Genomic DNA, 21,539 nt, shown 5'->3' with positions numbered 1-21,539 from the left:
TCATCGCCCAGCCCAGCCCACACATGTGCTGTTCCTCAGCCCAGTCCCCGCCCCCACACGCGTGCTGTCACTCAGCCCAGTTCCCCGTCCCCTCACCCCCGCCCCCTGCACTTGTGTTGTCACTCAGTCCTGGACCAGCCCCCCACCCCACCCCGCCCAGTACTCATTTTGTCACTCATTCGGCTCCGCCCCGGCCCCGCCCGCGCACTTGTGCAGTCACTCAGCCCCAGACCCGCCGCCACACTCGTACTGTCATTCACTCAGTCCGCCGGCTCCACCTCCCGCCCTCCAGCCCCCGTTTCCCTCCACGCACACATGCGGCCCCCCAGCCCTCGCACTTGTGCTGTCATTCAGCACCAGGCCCCGCCCCGGCCACGTGTAGTCACTCACTCTGCCCACCGCCCGCGCACTTGTGCTGTCACTCAGCCGGGTTCTGTCGGAGCAGGAGGTACAGCTCGGGCCCGGCCGGCCGAACACTCGGCCAGTCGCCCCGCCGCCGGTCCATGGAAACCGTGCTCCTTCTCGCCCTCGGGCTGCTGGCCCAGGTAAGGCATGGGCACCTGCGGGGTCCCTGCCCCCCTACACTGCCCAACGGTGTCTTAGAGTGCGTCGCCCCGTCGTCCCCGGTACTACTGGCCCTGATTGCCGTTAGGGGCCCCTGAGCTGATGGTCCTCGGTGGGGCAGTGCTGCCCAGGGCGCTCTGGGTCCCTGGGGTAGGAGGGTCCAAAGTCGAGTGGAACGGCCTCCCCCTGGACTGGACAGGGAGCCAAGCTGGCCAGGAGACCGCCTAACAAACAGGCCAGCCCCTCCCTCTGAGGTGTGCCGCTCAGCCCTACTGGGAACTGGAGTAGTCAGTCTTGTGGTGGGGGGCAGGGAGAGTGGGGAACCGCCGAGCACGCCCAGCTGGAGGAGCTGGCAGGCTAGATCTCTGTAGGAACCCCAGGCCAAGTTGGCTGATGACATTTAGTCTTGGGGGGAGTCCAAGCCCCCATCCGTGTGCCCTGCCAGCGTTGGCAGCTGCAGGCTCTACCTTCCAGGAACGCACTTTTCCTTGGGAGGGCCCTGTGCCCAGGGGAACCAGGTCCCAGCACACAGCCGACCACCCTGCACACTCCTTGCTGGTCCCCCAGCCTCCCCAATGAGGGAATAGGAAGGGTAGAAGGAAGCACAGGCCACCCCCTCCTTCCCACAATGGGGACCCCCTGGATCTCCTCAATGCCTAGGCTGTGCCCGGGAATGGAGCATGTGGCCTCAATGGCCTCCTGCCTTCAGGGGACTGGGCTGAGCCAAGGTCACAGGTCAGAGGCCAGGGGCCAGGGCCAGGGCCAGGCAGAGGTCACGTAGAATCATCAGTTGCTATTACAGTTCCAGGCCCATCAGGCAGCGCTGGATGCTGGTGAGGAAAGTCAGGCTTCCTAGCACCCACCATAGTGGCTTCCTGAGTCCCCCTCATTCTCATAGACCTCCGAGCTCCAGCTGGCCAGCTCAGGTTTCAGCCCTGGCAGCTGACCAGATGCCCGCCAGCCAGACCCTCCAGCAGCTGGCCCCTCTGGGCACCTAGCCCCATGGCTCCTTCCACCTCCTCCCTTGCCCTTGGGCCTTCCCACTGTCCCCCATTGGAGACAGTGTCCCTGCCGCCTAGTCCTGTGCTGTGCAGCCGGCTCAGCACAGCCTCAGTCACCCTTGGCCCAGCATGGCCTGGCCCCTCCAGCCCGCTGCTGGGAGACCATGCCCCTGGGTGCCGCCACACACTGGGATCCACTGCAGAAGGCTCCACGCCTCCCGTGCTCTCTCCCCACTTGGCCTAGGAACAGCATTTCTGCCCCAGCACCTTCACAGGTATATTCCTGCAGACCCCTTTCTCTGGGTCTAGGGGTGTCCACCTTTTACTCTGCTGAAGGGAAGGGGAGTCAGTCCCTCTCAGATTCCTCTCCCCTCCCCCAGGGCTACTGAAGAATGCCTCCTCCTCCAGACAACTGGAGCCTTCAGGATCGGGTGCTGGTGGGGGACCAGCCAGTGGGGGCCTCCAGGCTGCTCAAGTTCCTGCATCCAGTGCTCAAATTAGCTCCGGTGTGAGGGGAGCGAGGGGAGCGAGGGGAACTGGGGAGTGGCTGCTGGACCTGCCTAAATCTGTCTGTCAGGACCCTGCCCACCCCTCCCCCACCCAGCTCAGCTTTCAGACTTTTGTTCTCTCCTGTCCAGCCACATGGGTCCTGTGGCGACCCCTGGATACTCCTTCCTCCACCTCCAGGAGCCCCCAAGGCAGGCTGGCCCCAGGCCCAGCATGGGCTGGTGGGGGGAGGGTACTGGGGGGGGTTGTTGGAGACCAGACTACACAGATCCATTGCCTTGGATGAGGCGTGCCCCTCCCCTGCCTGTGTCCCCTAAAATCTCATCCAGGGGGCTGGGTGAGAACTGACCTTTGTCTCCCCCACCTCAACCCATAACATGTCCAGTAGCTGGGCTTACTCGGGGACCCCCCCATCTGGGGGTGGCAGACAGATTGGATTGGGGTACCATGGATGATTCAGGGCAGACCCACACCCTGCTGGGAGGAGCCCCAAGCCTGTGTCTAGCCAGTGAGCCACAGGGTCTCTGGAAGAAAGATGGGGCCTCAGCGGCACTCCTGGGAGCTTTGCAAAGTGTGGAGAACCCCAGGCAATGTGGAAAAGTGCCTGGAACAGGATGGAACCCACAGCGGATTCACCCATCTCCTCCAGTACAGGGCGGGGCTGTCAGCCCCTCATTAGGGTGATAGTAACCGAAGCAGAGGCGGAAGCGGGCTCCCGGACCACTGTCCTCTCCAAGGAGAATAGGACCCTGGTGGCAGTTATGTTGTGGTGTTTGTCCCAGCAGAGGGGGACAGGCAGAGGAAACAGCTCCCCTCCCTACGCCCCGTTTTTGTGGCCATCCTCATTCCTTCTCTGAAGCCTGCAGCAGCTGGAGGGGAGCACGGGTGAGGGTGGGGGGATGCCTTTCTGGGCCAGGTCGACAGCTGGGTCCATTCCTGGCATGTCTGATGCCTGCCAGGCCGTCCAGGAATGGTGTGGCGTGGATTCCAGCCTGGGGGGAAGGGGCTCATGCCCGGGAAGCTTGTGGAGCATCCAGACCCGGGCTTCTAGACCTCAAAGACACCTGGTCTCTCCCCCCAGCCCAGGCTCCACCAGGCTACAGGCCTCTGCTGATTCTTAGAATCTGAGAAACCCAGGGCCTACGCAGTATGGGAGGGGTGTCCCTACACCCAGGACCCCTTCCCTGAGCTGCTGCTGCATCCACTTTTCATCAGGTTTTCCCGACTACATTGGGAGGGGGTGGAATAGAAAATGCCCTTTATCCAATCAAGCCATACTGCTGTGGACCAGCTCCAGGGAGCTAGGTCCCAGTCAGCAAACATCCTGCTCAAGCCCCAGTCCCCTGCCTGCCACTACAGGCTGCAGTGCCAAGAGAGGAGCTGTGGTCTCCTTACTTTGCACCCTGCTTCCCTAGTCACCAGCATTTCTTCCCAAAGCGGCGAGCGCCCAGCCAGCCACATGCCCAGCTTTCTTTCGAGGCTCCTGGGAGATGGGCTGTGCCTTATAATTCTTTGTTCTGAACCCACCTGGGCTGGTGAAGAGAAGCAGAGAGCCCTGTGGGCTGCCCCAGGCCTGCAGGCGGGATGGATGCCTGCAGAGGGTAGGGGGCAGCTAGCAGTCCCCCTCCAGGCGTTGGCTACTTTCTCTCCATTGCTTCTGAACAGCAATGGTGTTGGTGGAAATGCATCATCCAGCACTCGCCCCGGCTCTGTCTGTCTGGCCCACACTGTGGCCCCCACACGCAGAGCCCCCAGGATGTGGAGGGACCTGCCTGGGGGATGGGACGTCAGGACTGTTTGACCCTGAAGTCCCACCTTCTAGCCCGGTGCTGCCCAGTTTCCCCAAAGCTTCCAAGAATCCCGCGGGCTCTGGGACCACCGGGGTTCCCTAACTCAGTATGCCTGGGGTGAACTCGTGGGACCCCTATTTTAACAACACTCCTCCCGCCCCGGTGATTCTTTCATCACTCAGGTTCTAGAATCCTGGCCTGTGCTAAATGCCTCAGCCCCAATGCATTGCCTGGTTGGTCTGACCAGGGAGGAGGCATGATCACCAATCCTACGCAATGGGAACTTCTCTGAGGCCAGAGAAGCGTCTCGTCAGGAAGTGGCCGGCTGCTCACAGGCCCAGGGCCCTTGCCCATGTCTGGGTCGGTCAACACCATTCCTGCTTCTGCAGGAATGTCTGTAAGGCACTCGCCACTCAGCTTGGCCGTAGCAAGTGCTCCATAAGTGATGGGAGCATCATTCCTGGCAGCCCTTGGGTTGGGTGCCAGGGCTGGGGTGGACCTCAGTGAGGAGCAGGGCCCTGGCATCTCTAAGGCTTCCAGAATATTCTCTCAGGTTCTTGGTTAAGGGCAGGTCAAGGCTGAGTGTGGGGTGTTGTTGGGCACCCACTTGGGGGCAGTGGGTCCATGACACCCGCTGGTTCTGGCTTGGCGTCAGGGACAGCGAGGTGGGCAACGTATGTGAGTACATGTCACTCAAGGGCGTTGCCAGCGTGCTGAGGGTCTGTGTGAGCTGGCTTTGTCCCTGGGGCTTTCTCCCGAGATCCCCAGGCAGCTCCTTCCCCCAGCCAGCCACGTCTTCTGGGAAGAAGGTGATGAGAGGACAAAGGACAAACAGAGAAGTACTCCCAAACTCCGGAAATTGCTGCAGCGCAGCCCAGCCACCCCACCCACCACAGCCTGTGATCTGGGCGAGGGGCCCCTGCCAAGGCTCTGTGGCTTCCGCTGACCTCACGAACTTGGGCTGTGGACAGACTGGGACCCAGACTCCCAGACTCTGCCTCTACTATACTGGCCCCACGCCAAGCTGGTGGGCATCCTGAAGTGTCAGCTGAGGCCCCTGGCAGGGAGGGGCAGCCAGAGGCTCTGTGGTGGGTGAGGGGCATAGGGGCCAGTCCAGGAGTGGCAGCAGCTGGACAGGGCAGGGCGTGCTCTCCAGGATGCCTCCAAGAGCCTGAGATCAAGGGATACCCGTGGACTGTGCCCAGCCCCCTCCCCCAATGCGGAAGTCAGGGCAGGGTGGGCATTGCTGTACCACTGGCTGCTTTCAGGGCCTGCTCCTCTGAGTGATGGGCTCCCAGCGCTGCTGAGCTCTGGCCCTGTGGCCTTGAACAAATGGCTGAGTCTCTATGACCCTCGCTCTGGAGAGCTATGAAATAAGGTGATCACCACCTTTCCTAAGGGCTGTGAAAGCTGAGAGAGGGTTTAGGGGGAGGGAAAGAAGGGGGGCAAGGGCACAGGGAGAATGTGCACTCGGCGCTGCCCCCAAATAACCAGGAAACAGATACTGCCCCACTGGCACAGTGACAAAGGCAGGCAGGTCTCCACTTGGTGGGAATACCATGCTGACCTGGAAGTGGCTTGTGCTTGGGTGGTTTTGGCAAGAAGCCCCAGGCAAGCTCAGAGGCCAGCACTGCCATCTGTCCGGCTGCAGGGAGCTCAGGGGGCCTGGCCAGCCACCTGGTCCTTTTTATAAACAGGGTTTCTGCTACCTGGACTCCAGGCCCTGCAGGTGACATGCCCCTGGCATTTCAAGTGAGGTGGTGGGAGGAGTATTCCAGAACTGGGGAGGTGGCCTAGGGCCATCAGACGGGTCAGCTGTAGTTTGAATGTTATTGCTATTCTGCCAATAAAGTGTCTGCGAACTGACTGTGCCTGGTCCTAGGCAGCAGGGGAGGTTACGAAGGAGAGAAAAGACAAGCGGATTACACAGAACAGCAGCCTGCTGCCCCTGCCCCGCCCCTAAGCACCCCCCACTCACCAGTCGCTACGCCTTCCTCCTCTGAGGCCACCAGCGCTCGCGTCCCATGCTGCCCCTCCACAGACTGGAAGGGAGAGAAAGCGGGGTCAGAAGGACCAGGTGGCTGGGCGTGGGTCTTGAGGGGCTCAGGAGGAGAAGGGCAGCCAGGGAGCCTGTGCCCCACTTGGAAGGGCCCTGGAAGTCACCCTGTCCGCCTTGGCTAGAAGGGAGCCCCCTTCAGAAGGGCCCAGGAGCCTGGAGAGCCTGGGTGGGAGTAGACAGCTCCCAGGGCCATCCCCAGGGACACAGAGGGCTGGTGGCTAGGAAAGGGACTGGGATGGGGTGTCCCCTCTGCACACACAAGCTGGCTAGTCCTGCCTTAGGCCTGGGGGAGGGCAGGGTACGGAGCAGCTGCAAACCGGGGGCGGGGGTTGACAGGCCAGGGCAGGGGGTGCATTTCTCACATTCTCCTGCAGCCAAACCTAGCTGGGCCCCAGCAAGTGACTGAGCCCTCTTCCCTTTCTCTTTATCCAGGTGCAGCCAGACTCTGTGGCCCCAAAGAGCTGCAGTAGCATCGGCCTCCCTTGTGGTTTGGGGAGCATGAGGGGACCTTAATATCTCCGTGCTTAGGCCCACACTTGAGCCAGCCAGCACCGAGTCTGTGCAAAGACAACATATTTAAAGCAGGGCTGCCCTGATGGGATGTGGGGCTGCTGCCAGCTACCCTTGACTCAGGGGCTGGGCCCTTTCTCTGGCCTCAGTGTCCCCATCTGAGTGGTGGGGTGGGACTGTCTGTAGTGACAGGGAGCTGGCAGTGGGTCTGGAGAGTTTTGGCCCTTCTCTGTGCTCCTTCCTGTACAACCCTGTCCTTCTGATCCCAGAGCTCAGTGGGTGGTGACAGCCTGGTCATGGGGCAGGACCTGGGGTTGTGTCTGCATGCCGCCTACCCCTGGAGTAGAGTCGGGGGAAGCATGGCTACCACAGTCTCGTCCTCCCTCGGCAGCCCCATAGGCTGGGCACTGCAACTTGGGGATGGGGGCATCGCACACAGGGCCCCCATGTGAATTGAGGGTGGAGCATGCCAGAGGGCCCCCAAGTCTCAGGAACTAAAGTATTTGTGTGAAAATGACACTTGGTTCCACAGTTCTGGGAGAAAAACAGCACAGGCTGGTGGGAGTGGGGCGAGGAAGGTGCAGGGTGTTGGGGCACTTGGGTACGTCAGGTGGCCCCTTCCCTTCTTAGTTCTTTTCTGACAAAAGCATTGGTCTGGACACCCTCCACCAACCCTCAAGAATTCCAGCAGTGAGGAGCCTGGGATGGGGACATGTCACCCCCCCCCCCACTGCCCCAGCCCACCAGGCAGGAGCCCCCACACCCCCACCTCGGACAGACCCCACCTCGGACAGATCCAGCCGTATGGAGAGGGCAGGAGTGCTCCCGGGGCACCCGGCTTTCTTGGCCCCCAACACCATTAGCCACACTCCTTCCCCCCCCCTTCTTTCTGCCTCCCCCCACTCCGATTGAAGCCGTTGTTTCTCAGTCTGGTTTTGTAGGACACAGCTCCCTGGCCCATGCTGGTAGTCAGTTGCCGGTCACCAGTCACAGCAGCTCTCGCCGGCTGCTGGCCACTCATGCTGGTCACCGGCAGCTCACGGCAGCCCAGCTCCAGTCTTAGCTGCAGAGGACACAGCTCACTGGCCCACGTGGGAATCGAACCAGCGACCTTGGCATTAGGATCATGGCGCTCCAACTACCTGGGCCCCTGGGCCAGCCCTGTTATCCACACTCTTTACCCACAGGGGTCACTGGAGAGGGGCCCCTGCTGGGCCAGCTGTTGTTCCCATTACTCATCATTCTCCTCCCTCCCAGGCGTCCTCTCTCTCCCAGCACCAGGTTCTCTGCAGCTTCCCCCCAGAACATCATGCCTTCCAGGCCCTGGAGCCTGAGCCTCCCCTGGGCCACATGGGGAGTGGGGAGAGTGCCTGGCACTCGGATGAGACGGGGTACAGCATGGTCAGTTCCCCCCAGTCATCCAGAGCCTGTGACAAGTCCTGTTCCTGGGCTCAGGGGTTCCCAGACTAGGGCAAGAGACAAACGCTGAGATTTAGGGGCTCCAGGAGTGGGGGTGTGGCTGCTAGGGCCTCCCAGGAGTGAGCTCGGGGCTCTGATGGGGGTCAAGGTGCCCCTGGCCCTCCAGGCGGGGGACAATTCACTCACCCTCGGCCCTTGGGGGAGGGGAGCTCTCAGTGCTGCCTGCTCCCTGGGCTCACTTGGTTGTGTCTTTATTGCAGAGCCTGGGCCTGTCATTGGGGGTCCCTGGGCTGAGAAGGCCCAGCACCCTGTTCCCTTGGCGCCGGGTGCCCACGCTGGGCCGTGTGCGGAGAGCCTGGGTCATTCCCCCGATCAGTGTGTCCGAGAACCAGAAGCGCCTCCCCTACCTACTGGTGCAGGTGAGTGGGAGGGTCTAAAGTGGGCATAGCAGAGGCTGGTTTTCCCTGTGGGTCCCCGAAGGTCCTTGGAGCCACAGGCTGAGCTGACCTGCCAGCTGGGGGTGGGACTGAGGCGTCAGAGAGGGAGGGACCCTTCCCTGGGGGCACCTGCCTCAGTCCATTTCCTGCCCTGGCAGATCAAGTCGGACAAGCAGGAGCTGGGCAGCGTCATCTACAGCATCCAGGGGCCCGGTGTGGACGAGGAGCCCCGGGGCATGTTCTCCATCGACAAGTTCACAGGGAAGGTGTTCCTGAATGATATGCTGGACCGGGAGAAGACAGACCGCTTCCGGGTGGGGTTCCTCCCCCAGCCAGGCTCCTGTTCCCATGTCTGGCTAAGACCACTCCTCCAGCAAGAGCTGTGTCCTTAATGGGGGGAGGGGGGTGAGGGGGGGATTTGGGACTAGGGCCTGCAGCCCAAGGAAGCAGGTGTTCAGGATTATATCCCTGTTTAACAAAGGAGCAAAGTGAGGCTTCATGGAGGAGCAGCTTGGTTCCAACAGGAAGATTGGGCAGCAAGGGCTGGCGCTGCCTCCTCAGGAAAGCACTACCTCATCCTGGTGTCGCCCTCTTCACCCACAGCCAATTCTCCCCCCATCTGGCTATGTTTGTTGGGGACAGGGTGTCAGAAGAATCCCACAGTATTGGCAAATCTCAGTGGCAGCTGCCCCCTGATTTGTAGGGGTGAGACCCTGGGCAGGGCACCGCACGACCCACCCCTCAGAGGGTTTGGGACTATGAGGTCTGAGAGAAAGGGCAGTGGGGAGGGAGATCAGGAAACACAAAGTCTGCGCTTGCTGTCCCTTTCTCATGGCTCTTGTGGGAGCCACAGAAATGTGGGATCACAATTTCAGTCATTGCTCTCTGCTTGACCAGCTAAGGGCCTTTGCCCTGGACCTGGGAGGATCTACTCTGGAGGAGCCCACGGACCTGGAGATCGTAGTTGTGGATCAGAACGACAACCGGCCTGTCTTCCGGCAGGAGGTGTTCACTGGCCAAGTGCTGGAGGGCGCCATCCCAGGTGAGGCGGGAGCCCAGCCACCCTGTGCCCACTGGTTCCCACAGGGGAGGAAAACTTCTGCAGAAGGGTTCTGGGTAGGTCGGAAGTTCAGGATTTCCCTTTAGCAAGAAGTTTGAGGTCCTTCAAAGAGTCTAAAAATAAGTAAACAGAGTTTCCAGAACTGAGGAAATTTGCACAAGTCAACTCAAGTCACTTCCCATTTCAATACATATTTCAAACCCTCACAGCTTCCAAAATGCAATGAGAGGATTTGTGGATGGCAAAGCTCTGGCTGCTGTTCCTGCTGCTTTTAAATTGGAGTGAAATGCACATAACAAAATTAACCGTTTTAAAGGAACATTTCAGTGGCATTTAGTACATTCACAATGTTAGGCAACCACCACTTTATCTAGTCCCAGAACGTTTTCGTCACCCCAAAAGGAAACCCTGTGCCCATTCAGCAGTCACTCCCTCTCGTTGCTTCTTAATTCTACATTTCGATCGCAAACAAAACACACCTGAGTCGACAGCCTTCAGCCCTTTATGAGTCTTTACAGAACGCACTCACTTGTCTGAGTCTGTTCCAGGACAGACAAATTTCATTGCAGACAGTAATCCCCTTCTTCTTCCCCACCCTGCTCCCAGGGTTTTTGTCAAATTCCAGACAAGTCATGTGCTTCAGAGGTGAGAGCACTGATTCATGGCAGGGGTGTGTCCTCTTTTGTCACTCATGTTTATTTTATTTCATCCCATTTTTTTGTTTTTCATGACTTAAAATGACAATGCTTTTACTATTAACTTTTTATTTTGACATAATTTCAGACTTACAGAAAAGTTGCAAAGAATTCCTATACACCCTTCACAGAGATGTGACGTTTATCATGTTTGCTTTAACCTTTTCCTTCCCCTCCCTCCCTCCCTTCTTGCCTTCACTGCTGGTTGCAGACTTGATGCCTTCAGTATATACACCAATTACTTAGCTACAGTATAATGATCAAAACCAGGACGTTAATATTGACACTCACTAATATCTGATCTACAGACCTCATTCCGTTTCAGTTAGCCAAATAATGCCTTTTACAGCAAAAGAAAACCCTGCCTGTTCTTATAGTTCCCATCTCTCCTCTGAATTCCCCATCTGTTCATGCATGTTGCCTACCTTTTCCATTAGAGCCTTTTGCACACTGACCATAGTCCTTTTAGAGTTCTGTTGAATAAAAGCCTCAGTGTCCAGTCAGCTATAGGTCTGGTTCTGTTGGCTGATTGATCATTGAAGATGGAGTTTTTTCCCTCTTGCTCTACTGTGTGTAAAAGAACAGCAGAGATGGAGGTAAATAGTGAATGCCTGGGAATGGGGGGGTGGCCCCACTTTGGGGACGCAGGCAGTGGGCAGGTTTCATCTGTCGCTGGGCCAGCCTTGGACTCTGTTGCTGCTTCAGTTCAGCTTCCTGGGGCTTTCCTTGGTATTCCTGCTGCACTTCTGCTTCAGTAGGCACTGTACCCCCTTGCACAGAGGGGTCTCTCCACACCCCTGGCCCCTCCCGGGGTGACTGCTGTTTCATGGTACCCAGCAAGGCTCCTGGAGGGGATGGGGGTCTCAATTATACGTGGTCCCTGTGGACATGAGCCTCTGGGTTGGGACTTTTTCAGGGTTCCTGCCCCTCCTTCAAGACAAACCACCTCTTCTCCTGCTTAGGGCAGGGTGCTTTCCTTCCCCAGACACCCCATCATCACCCTGTAGTTGTGAACGGTCCAGAGCACCCCTGGTCTTCTCCAGTTCTCCCGCTCCCCCCAACCTAGGGAGACCCTGTAGGCCTGGCCTAGATGCCCTCCCTGGCCTCCTCCTGTCCCAGTCCTTCCCGTGAGCACTCAGTGGGGGCCTATGGAAATGGACTGACGAAAGGGCACAGATCTCCTTGTGTGGGCACTCCCAGGACTGTGAGCTGTCATGCTAGCCCACGCTCAGCCTTTGAGACTTTGCTCAAATGTCCCCTCTTCTCTTCCTGCCTGCTTCTGCGGTGGCTGCGTTCTCCTGCCTCGCTCCACCGAAGGTGAAAGCCTCTACGCGTCCCACCCTTCCTCAGGGAGGCTGGCCACATCCTGGATCCCAGTTTAGCAGGTTGCCTTGTGCCCTCACCAATCTGACAAACTCAAAATAAGTACTACTTTGTGGATTACCCACTTGTTCTCATCGTGAGGGTAGGACTGACGTTCTCTTTCCACCTCCAAGCACCAGGACCTCTTCATTCTCCCTGTCTGGCAGTTAGTTCCTTTAGCCATTAGGTTTTCATGACACTTTTTTTTTTCAGCTTTTTATGGTGGTAAAATATAACATAAAATTTACCATCCTGACCGTTTTTAAGCATACCATTCAGCAGTATTAAACACATTCATAATGTGCAGCCCTCACCATCATCCACACCCATTGCTCTTTCCATCTTCCCAAACTGAAACTCTGTCCCCAATACACACTAATTCCCCATCCCCCCACCCCCCAGCCCCTGCTGACCACCACCCTACATTCTGTCTCTGTGAATTTCACTCCTCAAGGGACTTTGTAAGAGTGGAATCATACAGTATTTGTCTTTTGTGACTCGCTTATTTCGCTTAGTATACTGTTCATCCATGTTGTAGCATTTGTCAGAATTTCTTTCCTTTTTCAGGCTGAATAATATCCCTTGTATGTAGAGAACACATTTTGCTTCTCCATTCATCTGTCTATGGACACTTGGGTTGCTTCCATGTCTTAGCTGTTGTGAATAGTGCTGCAGTGAACATGGGTGTACAAATATGTTTTTGAGACCCTCCTTTCAGTTCTTTGGGCATATCCCCAGAAGTGGAATTGCTGGGTCATAAGGTAATTCTATTTTTAATTTTTGGAGTAACTGCTATACTGTTCTCTACAGCGGCTACAGCATTTTATATTCCCACCAACAGTGCACAAGGGGTCCAATTTCTCCACATCCTTGCCAACACTTGTTTTCTACTTTTTGGGTAGTAGCCATCCTAATAGGTGTGAGGTGGTATCTCATGATAATTTTTATTTGCATTTCTCTAATGATTAGTGATATTGATCATTTGTACATCTTCTTTGGAGAAATGCCTACTCAAGTTCTTTGCTCATTTTTGAGTCCGGTTATTATTCATTGTTGAGTTTTTAGGAGTTCTCTATATCTTCTGGATATTAATCCCTTATCGGATATATGATTACAAATATTTTCTCCCATTCTTTGGTTGGCTTTTCGTTTGATGTTGTCTTTTGATGAACAACACTTTTTAATTTTCACAACGTCCAATTTGTTTCTTTTTCCTTTTATGGCCTGTGCCTTTGGTGGCATAGCCAAGAAATTATTGCCAAATGCAGTATCATGAAGCTTTTGCCCTATATTTTCTTCTCAGAGTTTTATGGTTTTAGGTCTTACATTTAGGTCTTTGATCTATTTTGAGTTAATTTTTATATACAGTGTTAGATAATTATGGGTCTGATGTCATTCTTTTGTGTGTGGATCTCCAGTTTCTTTGTTGAAAAGACGGTTATTTCTCCATTGAAAGGTCTTGGCCCCCTTGTCAAAAATCACTTGCCATATATAAGAGGGTTTATTTCTGGGCTCTCTAGTCTATTCTATTGGTCTATATGTCTGTCTTTACGACCACACTGTTTTGATCACTATACCTTTGTAGTAAGTTTTAAAATCAGTAAGCAGGAGCCCTCCAGTTTTGTTCTTTTTTTCCAAGATTGTTCTGGCTGTTTGTGCTTCCTCGAGATTCCACGTCTATTTTAGAATCATTTTTCTATTTCTGAAAAAAAAAAAGTCCTTGGGATTGCATTCAATCTGTAATTCACTTTGGGTAGTACTGACATTTTAAGAATACTGTCTTCCAATCCGTGAACGTGGGATGTGTTTCCATTTACTTGTCTTCTTTACTTTCTTTGGGCAACGGTTCGTAGTTTTCATTGTATAAGTCTTTCACCTCCTTAATCCTGATGCTGGCATTCTGAAGCATCCGAACAATTGTTTTGAAGATTGTCTCTGCATGTAACGCTGTGTGGTTGGATTCGGGCTTTGCATTTTTGGTTGGAATTTCACAGAAGTGATGCAGTGTCCTCAGTGTATCCTATCAGGGGGCACATGTGTCCTGTTCCCGGATATGCTGACTTTGATCCACCTAGTGAAGGGGGTGTCTGCTCGCCTTCTCCACTGTGATTTTCCTGTTTTCCCGTTGTGATTGGTAGGTGTCTTGTGGAAGATACTTTGAGACGAATATCCTATTGCTCCTCAAATTTCCACCCACCAAATTTAGCGTCCACTGAAGGCTGTCACCTGAATCAGTTATTATTCTGATGGCTGTGAAATGGTGGTTTTCTAATTCCATCATTCTTTCTCCATTTATCAGCTGGCTTTCTATTCTGTGGCAGAACTTTTACTTCTCCCCTATGTATGTACGTACATACGTTCCTGTATACTAGTCTGGACTGTGAAGTACACCTGAGCGGGGAGGGGGAGGTCAGGCCTAAATCTCACCAGAGGGAAAAAGGGGTGTGGGGACAGATGCTGAGGACCCTCCTGGCCCCTGCATAGGCGCCTCTATCCTGAGATTCGGTGGCTCGTTTCCTTCAAAGCACAGGTCCAGCCCTGGCTGCTGCTTCTCGGGCTGAGGACAGAGCCTGCTTAGTGTAGCGGCACATGCTCTGTCTCCCAGGGAGCTGGGGTTCAGGGCCAGCCCCAGGTTCTCCTGCTGGCTCGCCTGGTCTGACCCAGTGCTCTCAGCCCCTGCTGGGCTGTCTCAGTGTTTGTGGGAGACACAGGTGTCAGCTCTTGATTGAACACGTATCAGATACTCCTGCTTCCTCCCCCCAAACAACATAAGGCAAAAGGCTTGGACATTCAAGTTTGCACAGGCCAAACAGGGGGCCTGACCCTGGCATGGTGGGCTGCAGGGGAGCAGCAGTTAGGGGTTGGCACCCATGGGCGTTGCACCCACATGTTCTTGTCCTTTCCAGGCACCTATGTGACCAGGGCTGAGGCCACGGATGCTGATGACCCAGAAACCGACAACGCAGCCCTGCGGTACTCCATCCTGGAGCAGGGCAGCCCCCAGCTGTTCAGCATCGATGAGCACACGGGGGAGATCCGCACAGTGCAAGTGGGCTTGGACCGAGAGGTGAGGCCGCCATTGCTCCACTTTAAAAGCTGGGGATGAGGGAGCCGTTGTCACATTTGGCCCATTTTTGCCCACCTTATTGGCATGGTCGGCTGGTCAAGGGCAGTTCCTTTCTACTTGGACCCTTTGCCTCAGCGTTGCCCACACGGACTCTCCTTCCCCTACAGTGAAAGGAGGGCCCCAGTTGCTGCAAACACTCATGGTGGCTCCGGGCTCTGGGCACAGACTCAGATGGGAAGCATTTGCCTCCTGGATGGTTGTGGAGTTAGCTCAAGAGAGGGTGTGGAAGGCCCTCAGTGCAGCGCCTGGCCCTGACACGTCCTCAGCATCTTTCCTGCCGAAAACCTCCCTGCCCGGGTACCTACTAAGCAGTCAGGCTCATCACCTGGAGTAGGACCATCCCCTCACTTGATGGGCCCCACAGCAACCACTCATGCTCTGGAGTGACGGCTGCCCTCTGTTAGGACCACTGCTGCCTCTCACTGCTGGGCGTCTGTGTGGCGTTGGCACCTCCAGGAAGCCCTCCTTGGTTTCTCCACAGCCACCTGTGTGGCTCTGTCTGGTCACCCGCTGTGTTAGGTGGTCTTCATCCCTCTCTTTCTCTCTGCTATGTCCCAGGGCAGAGACCCAGCTTGTTGGGGCCACTCAGCATCCAGCATGCAGTAGGTGTTCTGTAAATGCTTATCCGACTTGGTAACTGACCTCTTGCCCACTCCTGGACTGGGGCAGAATCTGGGGCTGGCAGTGGTGCCATCAGACCCCCAAGAGGCCAAGCAGCACTTTTTGTCCCAGAGATTGGGAGCAGGCAGGGTGCTTGGAACCACTTGGGGCCTCTGCTGCCCACAGTGCTCTTCTGTGCGGGCTAAGCCCACAGAAGGTGGCCTGCTCCTTGCCCTGCCCCCCAGGCCCCTACAGTGGCTGGCCAGCCCTGGCCCTATGCCCACCCAGTCTCCTGAGCCCATGTTGCCATCCCTCCAGGTGGTCGCCGTGTACAATCTGAGCCTGCAGGTGGCAGACATGTCTGGAGATGGCCTGACTGCCACTGCCTCGGCCATCATCACTCTTGAGGACGTCAATGACAATGCCCCTGAGTTCACCAGGGATGAGGTGCCGCCACTGTCCACACCCCCACCAAACTCTGCTGGGGCTGCCCTTCCCTCCTCAGGCCCCGCGGGGAGGGGGGGAGGCTGGGTGCTTTGGAGGAGTCTTGCCTGCACAGGTAGCACAGAGACCTGAATTGGGGGTCAACAGAAGCAGTGCTTGCGAGTGGTAAACAGTCAGAAGGAGCCAGGAGAGAGTCCCTGGGAGAAGCAGCCCAGACACCCCTCTGTGTCTCTCCCAAGCCCGTGTGCAGCTGAGCCTACAGAGAGGGGCTCCCAGGGCCCCTGGGGGACAGTGATTCCTGAGAGGACAAACCCCGGGAGGATTCCCAGTGGGTGGGCAGCAGAGAGCAGGGAGGGAGTGAGGGAGGGCATCCCTACTCCCAAGAGCCCTGGCAGGTAACCAAGGTGGGCTCCCACAGTTCTTCCTGGAGACTTCAGAGGCTGTCAGCGGAGTCGACGTGGGACGGCTCGAGGTGGAGGACAGGGACCTGCCAGGCTCCCCTAACTGGGCGGCCAAGTTCACCATCCTGGAGGGAGATCCCGATGGGCATTTCACTATCCGCACAGACCCTAAGACCAACGAGGGCGTGCTGTCTGTGGTGAAGGTGAGCGGGGCGCACTGCTCCCCCAGCTGGGGTCTTGCTGTGGGCAGAGCTGTTCACACCCTGGGACCCCATTTGGACGTTCTGTGCGTCTTCCGGAGAGAGCAGAGGACAGGGATAGAGCCAAGAGGATGGGAAATGCTAGGACTGCAGACTCACACTGACCACAGGGCAACGGGGCCACCTCCCACCAGCCTGTGCGTTACTTACAGTGCACTGCTGCTTTATGTTTGTAATCAGCCTATATGAATACAGACTGCAACTGCATCAGCCAGATATGAACCCAGAGAACCAGTAGGAGAGACATGTATACACACATGTGTGTATATACACACGTAGAGATATAGATCTATTTAGATATGGATATAGGAAGAGATTTGTTGCAGGAAACTGGCTCATCCCACTGTGGGGGCTGGCTGGGCAAGTGTGAGATCTGTAGGGTGGGCTGGCAACTCAGGAACTGGTGCTGCAATCTTGAGGCAGGGTTCCTTCTTCCTCAAAGATCTCAGTTTTGCTCTTAAAGAGGCCCACGTATGGGGACGCCCACCCAGGTGTCCAGGACAATCTTCTTTCTTTAAAGCCAATTGATTGTAGAAGTTAATTTAACCACATCTACCAAATACCTTCTTCGCAACACCCAGATGAATACTTGGGTCACTGGGGAAGTGATACTTAAAACTGACCACACAACACCCAACCAATTCGTTTTGAGTGATGAGTGTTTATTTGATCATTTTTACCTTATTCCTTGTGCCTTTTCTGTCCTGCATAACTTTTACGTTTTCCAAGGCCGAAAAGGAAAAGAAAGAACGAAGGGGGCTCGGAGGAAAGACCTGGGGGGGCAGCAGCACCACCATGGAGGCCACTCTCAGCCTCCTAGGCCCTGTACCTACCCCCGGGTGCCCACATGTGAGGGGGGCCCAGAGTTTTGAGCAGGTCACCAGCTATGCTTCCTCCCCACAGCCCCTGGACTATGAGAGTTGTGACCAGTACGACCTCAAAGTGGCGGTGCAGAACGAGGCCCCCCTGCATGCGGCCGCCCCCAGAGCCGAGCGGGGCCAGGCCAGGGTCAGCGTGCAGGTGCAGGATGTGAACGAGGCGCCTGTGTTCCAGGAGAACCCCCTGCGGACCAGCCTGGCTGAGGGGGCGGCCCCCAGGACCCCCGTGGCCACCTTTTCTGCCCGAGACCCTGACACACAACAACTGCAGAGGCTCAGGTGTGGCAGAGGGAGCTAATGGCCCCATTCCTCCATTTCCCTGCCAGGGCCAGGAGCACAGCTGAGGGTACATCAGCCTCTGTGCCCTGAGGGTTCCCGTCAGACCCCTGGTCAGAGGGTGGAGGCCTCATCAATCTGTGTGTGTCCCTGATGGTCCAGAGGGTCTTAAGTCCCATGCGAGTGCATATTGGTATGACTTTGTTCCAGAGGGCAGGACTGGGCTCCAGTGGGCACACACTGACACGACCACAGTCTATTCCGGCTAGCCTCTGAGTGTGCAGCCCTGTCCGTTCTGGCAATTGTTGTTCCCATGGGACTGGCCCTTACTATCTTGGATTTCACCCCCAGCCCCGGCCCTGTGTTATTGCTGTCTCTGTGGTGCTCATGGGTTGAATTCTATGGACATGATGCTGTGTCATTCAGTCCCCATGGGACCCTGGGCAGCTCACCTGCCTCTCCAAGCCTCAGGTTCCTCATCTGTGGATTGGCATAGAAAACACCAGCTTAGGGCCTCAAAGGCTAATGTGTATATGCACATAGTGAGTGTGCGTATGGGGATGTATGTATGTGTGTGTCTATGTGTGACCACACTTCTTCTGGGGCAGGGGGGTCCTGCGTAGGCTCAGGGTCACCCTGTTCCCTCCGTGGCCAACAGTTACTTCAAGGATTATGACCCCGAGGACTGGCTGCAAGTGGATGGAGCCACAGGCCAGGTCCAGACCCAGCGTGTGCTCAGCCCGGCATCTCCCTTCCTCAAGGATGGCTGGTATCGGGCCATCATCCTGGTCCACGACAATGGTGAGCGCCAAACCCACACCTGGACCCCAGGGGTCCCTAACCCAGATGGGGTGTCCCTGCCACTGTGCAAGGGCTGAGCACTGGGCCTTCCACGGAGCAGACTTGTGGGGTGGGCAGTGGGCTCTGGCAGAGGCAAGGAGCCCACCAGGCTTCTCCTGTCTGCAGCCTCCCCGCCCTGCACAGCCACCGGGACCCTGTCCATTGAGATCCTAGAGGTCAACGACCATGCCCCTGAGCTATCCCCACCATCTGGAAGCCTGTGCAGCGAGCCAGATCAAGGCTCTGGCCTTCTCCTGGGTGCCGTGGATGAGGACCTGCCACCCCACGGGGCCCCCTTCCACTTCCAGCTGAGCCCTAGGGTTCCAGAGCTGGCCCGGAACTGGAGCCTCAACCAGATTAACAGTGAGCTCCAACCCCCCAACCCTGGGGTTCCAGACCTGGGACCTGAGGGGCACTCAACACATGGTCCCGCTGGTTCCCACCTCAGCACACCCTCAGGTGGGGCAGGGGTTAGTTATACCCAGTGGGCAGATGGGGAAACAGGCCCAGCATTTCATGATCCCCACGGGGCACAAAGGGGGCATGGCCAGCCCAGGGCACAAAGGGGCATGGCCAGCCCAGGGCACAAAGGGGCATGGCCAGCCCAAGGGGACCCTGCTGACCTCAGGCACCCTCCACAGTGAGCCACACACGCCTGCGGCTGCGGCACCAGGTCCAGGAGGGGCTGCACCACCTCAGCCTGCTGCTCCGAGACTCAGGGCAGCCGCCCCAGCAGCGGGAACAGCTCCTGAACGTGACCGTGTGCCGCTGCGGCCACGATGGAGCCTGCCTGCCGGGGGCCTCTGCGCTGAGGGTTGGGGCCGCGGGCATCAGCCTGGGCGCCCTGGTTATCGTGCTGGCCAGCGTCACCCTGCTGCTCTGTGAGTGCTGTGCCCTGAGACCCTTGCCTTCAGACCCTGGCACCCTTGGACACCACCCCCTCTCCCCCCCACACGGTCTTGTCAGCACTAACCGAGCCCTGTCTGCCACCTAGTGCTCAGCCTGCCCGTGGTCGTCCTCACGCGGTTCCGGCAGCAGTCGTGGGACAAGGGGCTTCTACAGGGGCTGCAGGACGATCTCAGGGACAACATCCTCAACTACGATGAGCAGGGGGGCGGCGAGGAGGACCAGGTGAGGGGAGGGGTGGGGCTGCATAGCAGCTCAGAATTCTGAGCTGTGGGAAGGGTCCTGGGGAGCCCAGGCAAGGGGCCAGCATCCAGGCTCCAAGGGGAAGGGCCTCCCCAGATCCTCTCCCCCCCACCCTCAAATCCATAGGACCTGTCTTGGGATGGAAACTCCACTGTCATTGATCCAGGCTCAATTCCATGTACTTCATCTGCAGGATGCCTACGACATGAGTCAGCTGCGCCACCCGACCCACCTGGCAGCCTTGAGCGCCCCTCTGGGTCGGCCACCGCTGCGCCGTGACGCCCCGTTCGGCCGGGCGCGCCCCCCACCACCCCGTGCACTGCCCACCAGCGCTGCTGACATCGTAGACTTCATCAACGGCGTACGTCCCCCAGGGGTGGGCAGAGAGGGCGGGGGCACACACGTGTACATACACACCCATAACACGCACACCACACACCCATGCCTCCATGTACCCCTGTACATGTGCTGTCGGGGGGAGTGGACTCACTGCTGGGGACCCTGGTCAAGCTTCTGGGAAGCTCCTGAAGACCTGAGAGCTGAGTGAAGCGGGGGGAACAAGAGGCCACAGGCACGAAAGTCCCATGGGACGAGGCGGGTGGTGACCCCCTGGCCCAGATAGCAGTGGGCGTGGTTGAGCAGGGTTGGTTGGAGCCTGCCCAGCAGCGCTGTCCACCAAGCATTAGCAGAGGAACTTAATGCCCCTGTGAGTGAAGTGCAGCTGTCAGCTGAACTTGGGCACCCCCACAGCTCCTCTGGATACAGCCTCAGTGACTTCCTGAGGGCAACACAGGAGATGCCCAGAACATGGGAAATCCAATTAAGTGGGCAGTGGCGGGGGTGGGGAGGAGAGGGGAGGCACACAGGTGCTTCTCAGTAGCAGGCCAGGTTCCACATCTGCCTGCATACTTAGTGCCCTGGCTCAGAGAACACCGCCGACAGATGCCCAGTAAGGGGCAGGCCCAGGGGCAGGTCCTGGTTAGGAGGGGGTCCCACCCTCAGGAGCCAATGCATTCACCGACAAGGTGACGGGCAGAGGTGGACCATTTGCCAAACTTTTAAGAGGCAGAACCAGCTGGTCTCTAGGATGGGGTGTCAGGAAGCCTAAGGCAGGACACAGCCCTTGGGGTGGGCTGGGGACGGTTCTGGCCCCGAGGAAAGACAGCCATCTAGAGGGAAGCTTCTCTTTTCAAATCTACATCCTGGGGTGGGAGCTCCCCATGGTGCCCCCTCCCTCACGCACTCAGGGCTGCTCCAAGAATCCCCAATCACCCCCCAGACCTCCCACCTCAGGTTGACCTCACCCTGTGCTGCAGCTAGGCTGTGTGTGCGTGGGTCTTCAGCTCCCGGGGCCTCTCTGTAGGGCTTGGAGGCTGCGGACAGTGACCTCAGCGTCCCACCCTATGACACGGCTCTCATCTATGACTACGAAGGAGATGGGTCTGTGGCAGGGACACTGAGCTCCATCCTGTCCAGCCTGGGTGACGAGGACCAAGACTACAGCTGCCTCCAGGATTGGGGCCCCCGCTTCGCCCGGCTGGCCGACTTGTATGGCCCTCACTGAGGACTGAAGTGAGGACGGGATACCATGGCAGCTCAGGACAGGGAAAGGAGCTTTCTGATGGGGACCTGCACCCACCTTATTGAGGGCACAACCACCTGGACACCGAGGGCAAACATCCTTCCCAGGATGCACGGCCTGACCACAGGGAACCGACTAGATATACCAAAATCCGGCCATGCGGCTAGAAGGACTAGCTGACCTGTGTGGAGGTGGCCACAGGGCACCTGGCCCCACACCTAGGGGCCTTGGGCAGCCTGTTTCTCCCAGGAGAGGATGGAGTCCAGGGGGCAGAGCCCAGAGCCTGCAGTGGTGCTGCAGGAAGGAGGCGCTTCTCCCACCCTGAGGGTCCAACAGCCCTGCTCTGAGTTGCCTGCGAGAGGTTCAGCCACCCCCATTCCCAGTTCTGCCTCCCCCATGCAGATCTCATGTTTGTATGAACGGAAGCAACTCTCCAACAAATGTGAATTAAAAATATGCTGTCTCTCCAGTGTGGGGTGTGCAGGGTCTCACTCTACCCCCATCCCACCATGGCTATAGCAGGGGGCTAGCCCCAGGGGATGGTGGGAGGGGTTGTGGGCACCCTGGCTTGGGGTAGT

At 57.2% G+C, this 21,539-nt stretch overlaps 1 protein-coding gene across 1 annotated transcript; it reads left to right on the top strand.

Moving 5' to 3' along the window:
- The first annotated feature begins 251 nt into the window (after positions 1 to 251).
- On the top strand, positions 252 to 21,430 carry CDH15 (cadherin 15). The gene is made up of 14 exons (XM_019742687.2): positions 252 to 545; positions 8,111 to 8,269; positions 8,446 to 8,601; positions 9,185 to 9,329; positions 14,311 to 14,471; positions 15,450 to 15,578; positions 15,994 to 16,179; positions 17,140 to 17,393; positions 18,049 to 18,191; positions 18,357 to 18,593; positions 18,872 to 19,111; positions 19,225 to 19,361; positions 19,573 to 19,740; positions 20,743 to 21,430. Exons 1-14 carry the CDS (start codon positions 504 to 506, stop codon positions 20,941 to 20,943), a joined length of 2,358 nt encoding a protein of 785 aa, XP_019598246.2. The 5' UTR covers positions 252 to 503; the 3' UTR covers positions 20,944 to 21,430.
- The last annotated feature ends 109 nt before the right edge of the window (positions 21,431 to 21,539 follow it).

This window comes from Rhinolophus sinicus, linkage group LG11 (genome assembly GCF_036562045.2).
Source record: "Rhinolophus sinicus isolate RSC01 linkage group LG11, ASM3656204v1, whole genome shotgun sequence".
NCBI lineage: Eukaryota > Metazoa > Chordata > Mammalia > Chiroptera > Rhinolophidae > Rhinolophus > Rhinolophus sinicus.
Note: the sequence above shows the minus strand (reverse complement) of the source record. Positions and strands in the feature narration are given on the sequence as shown.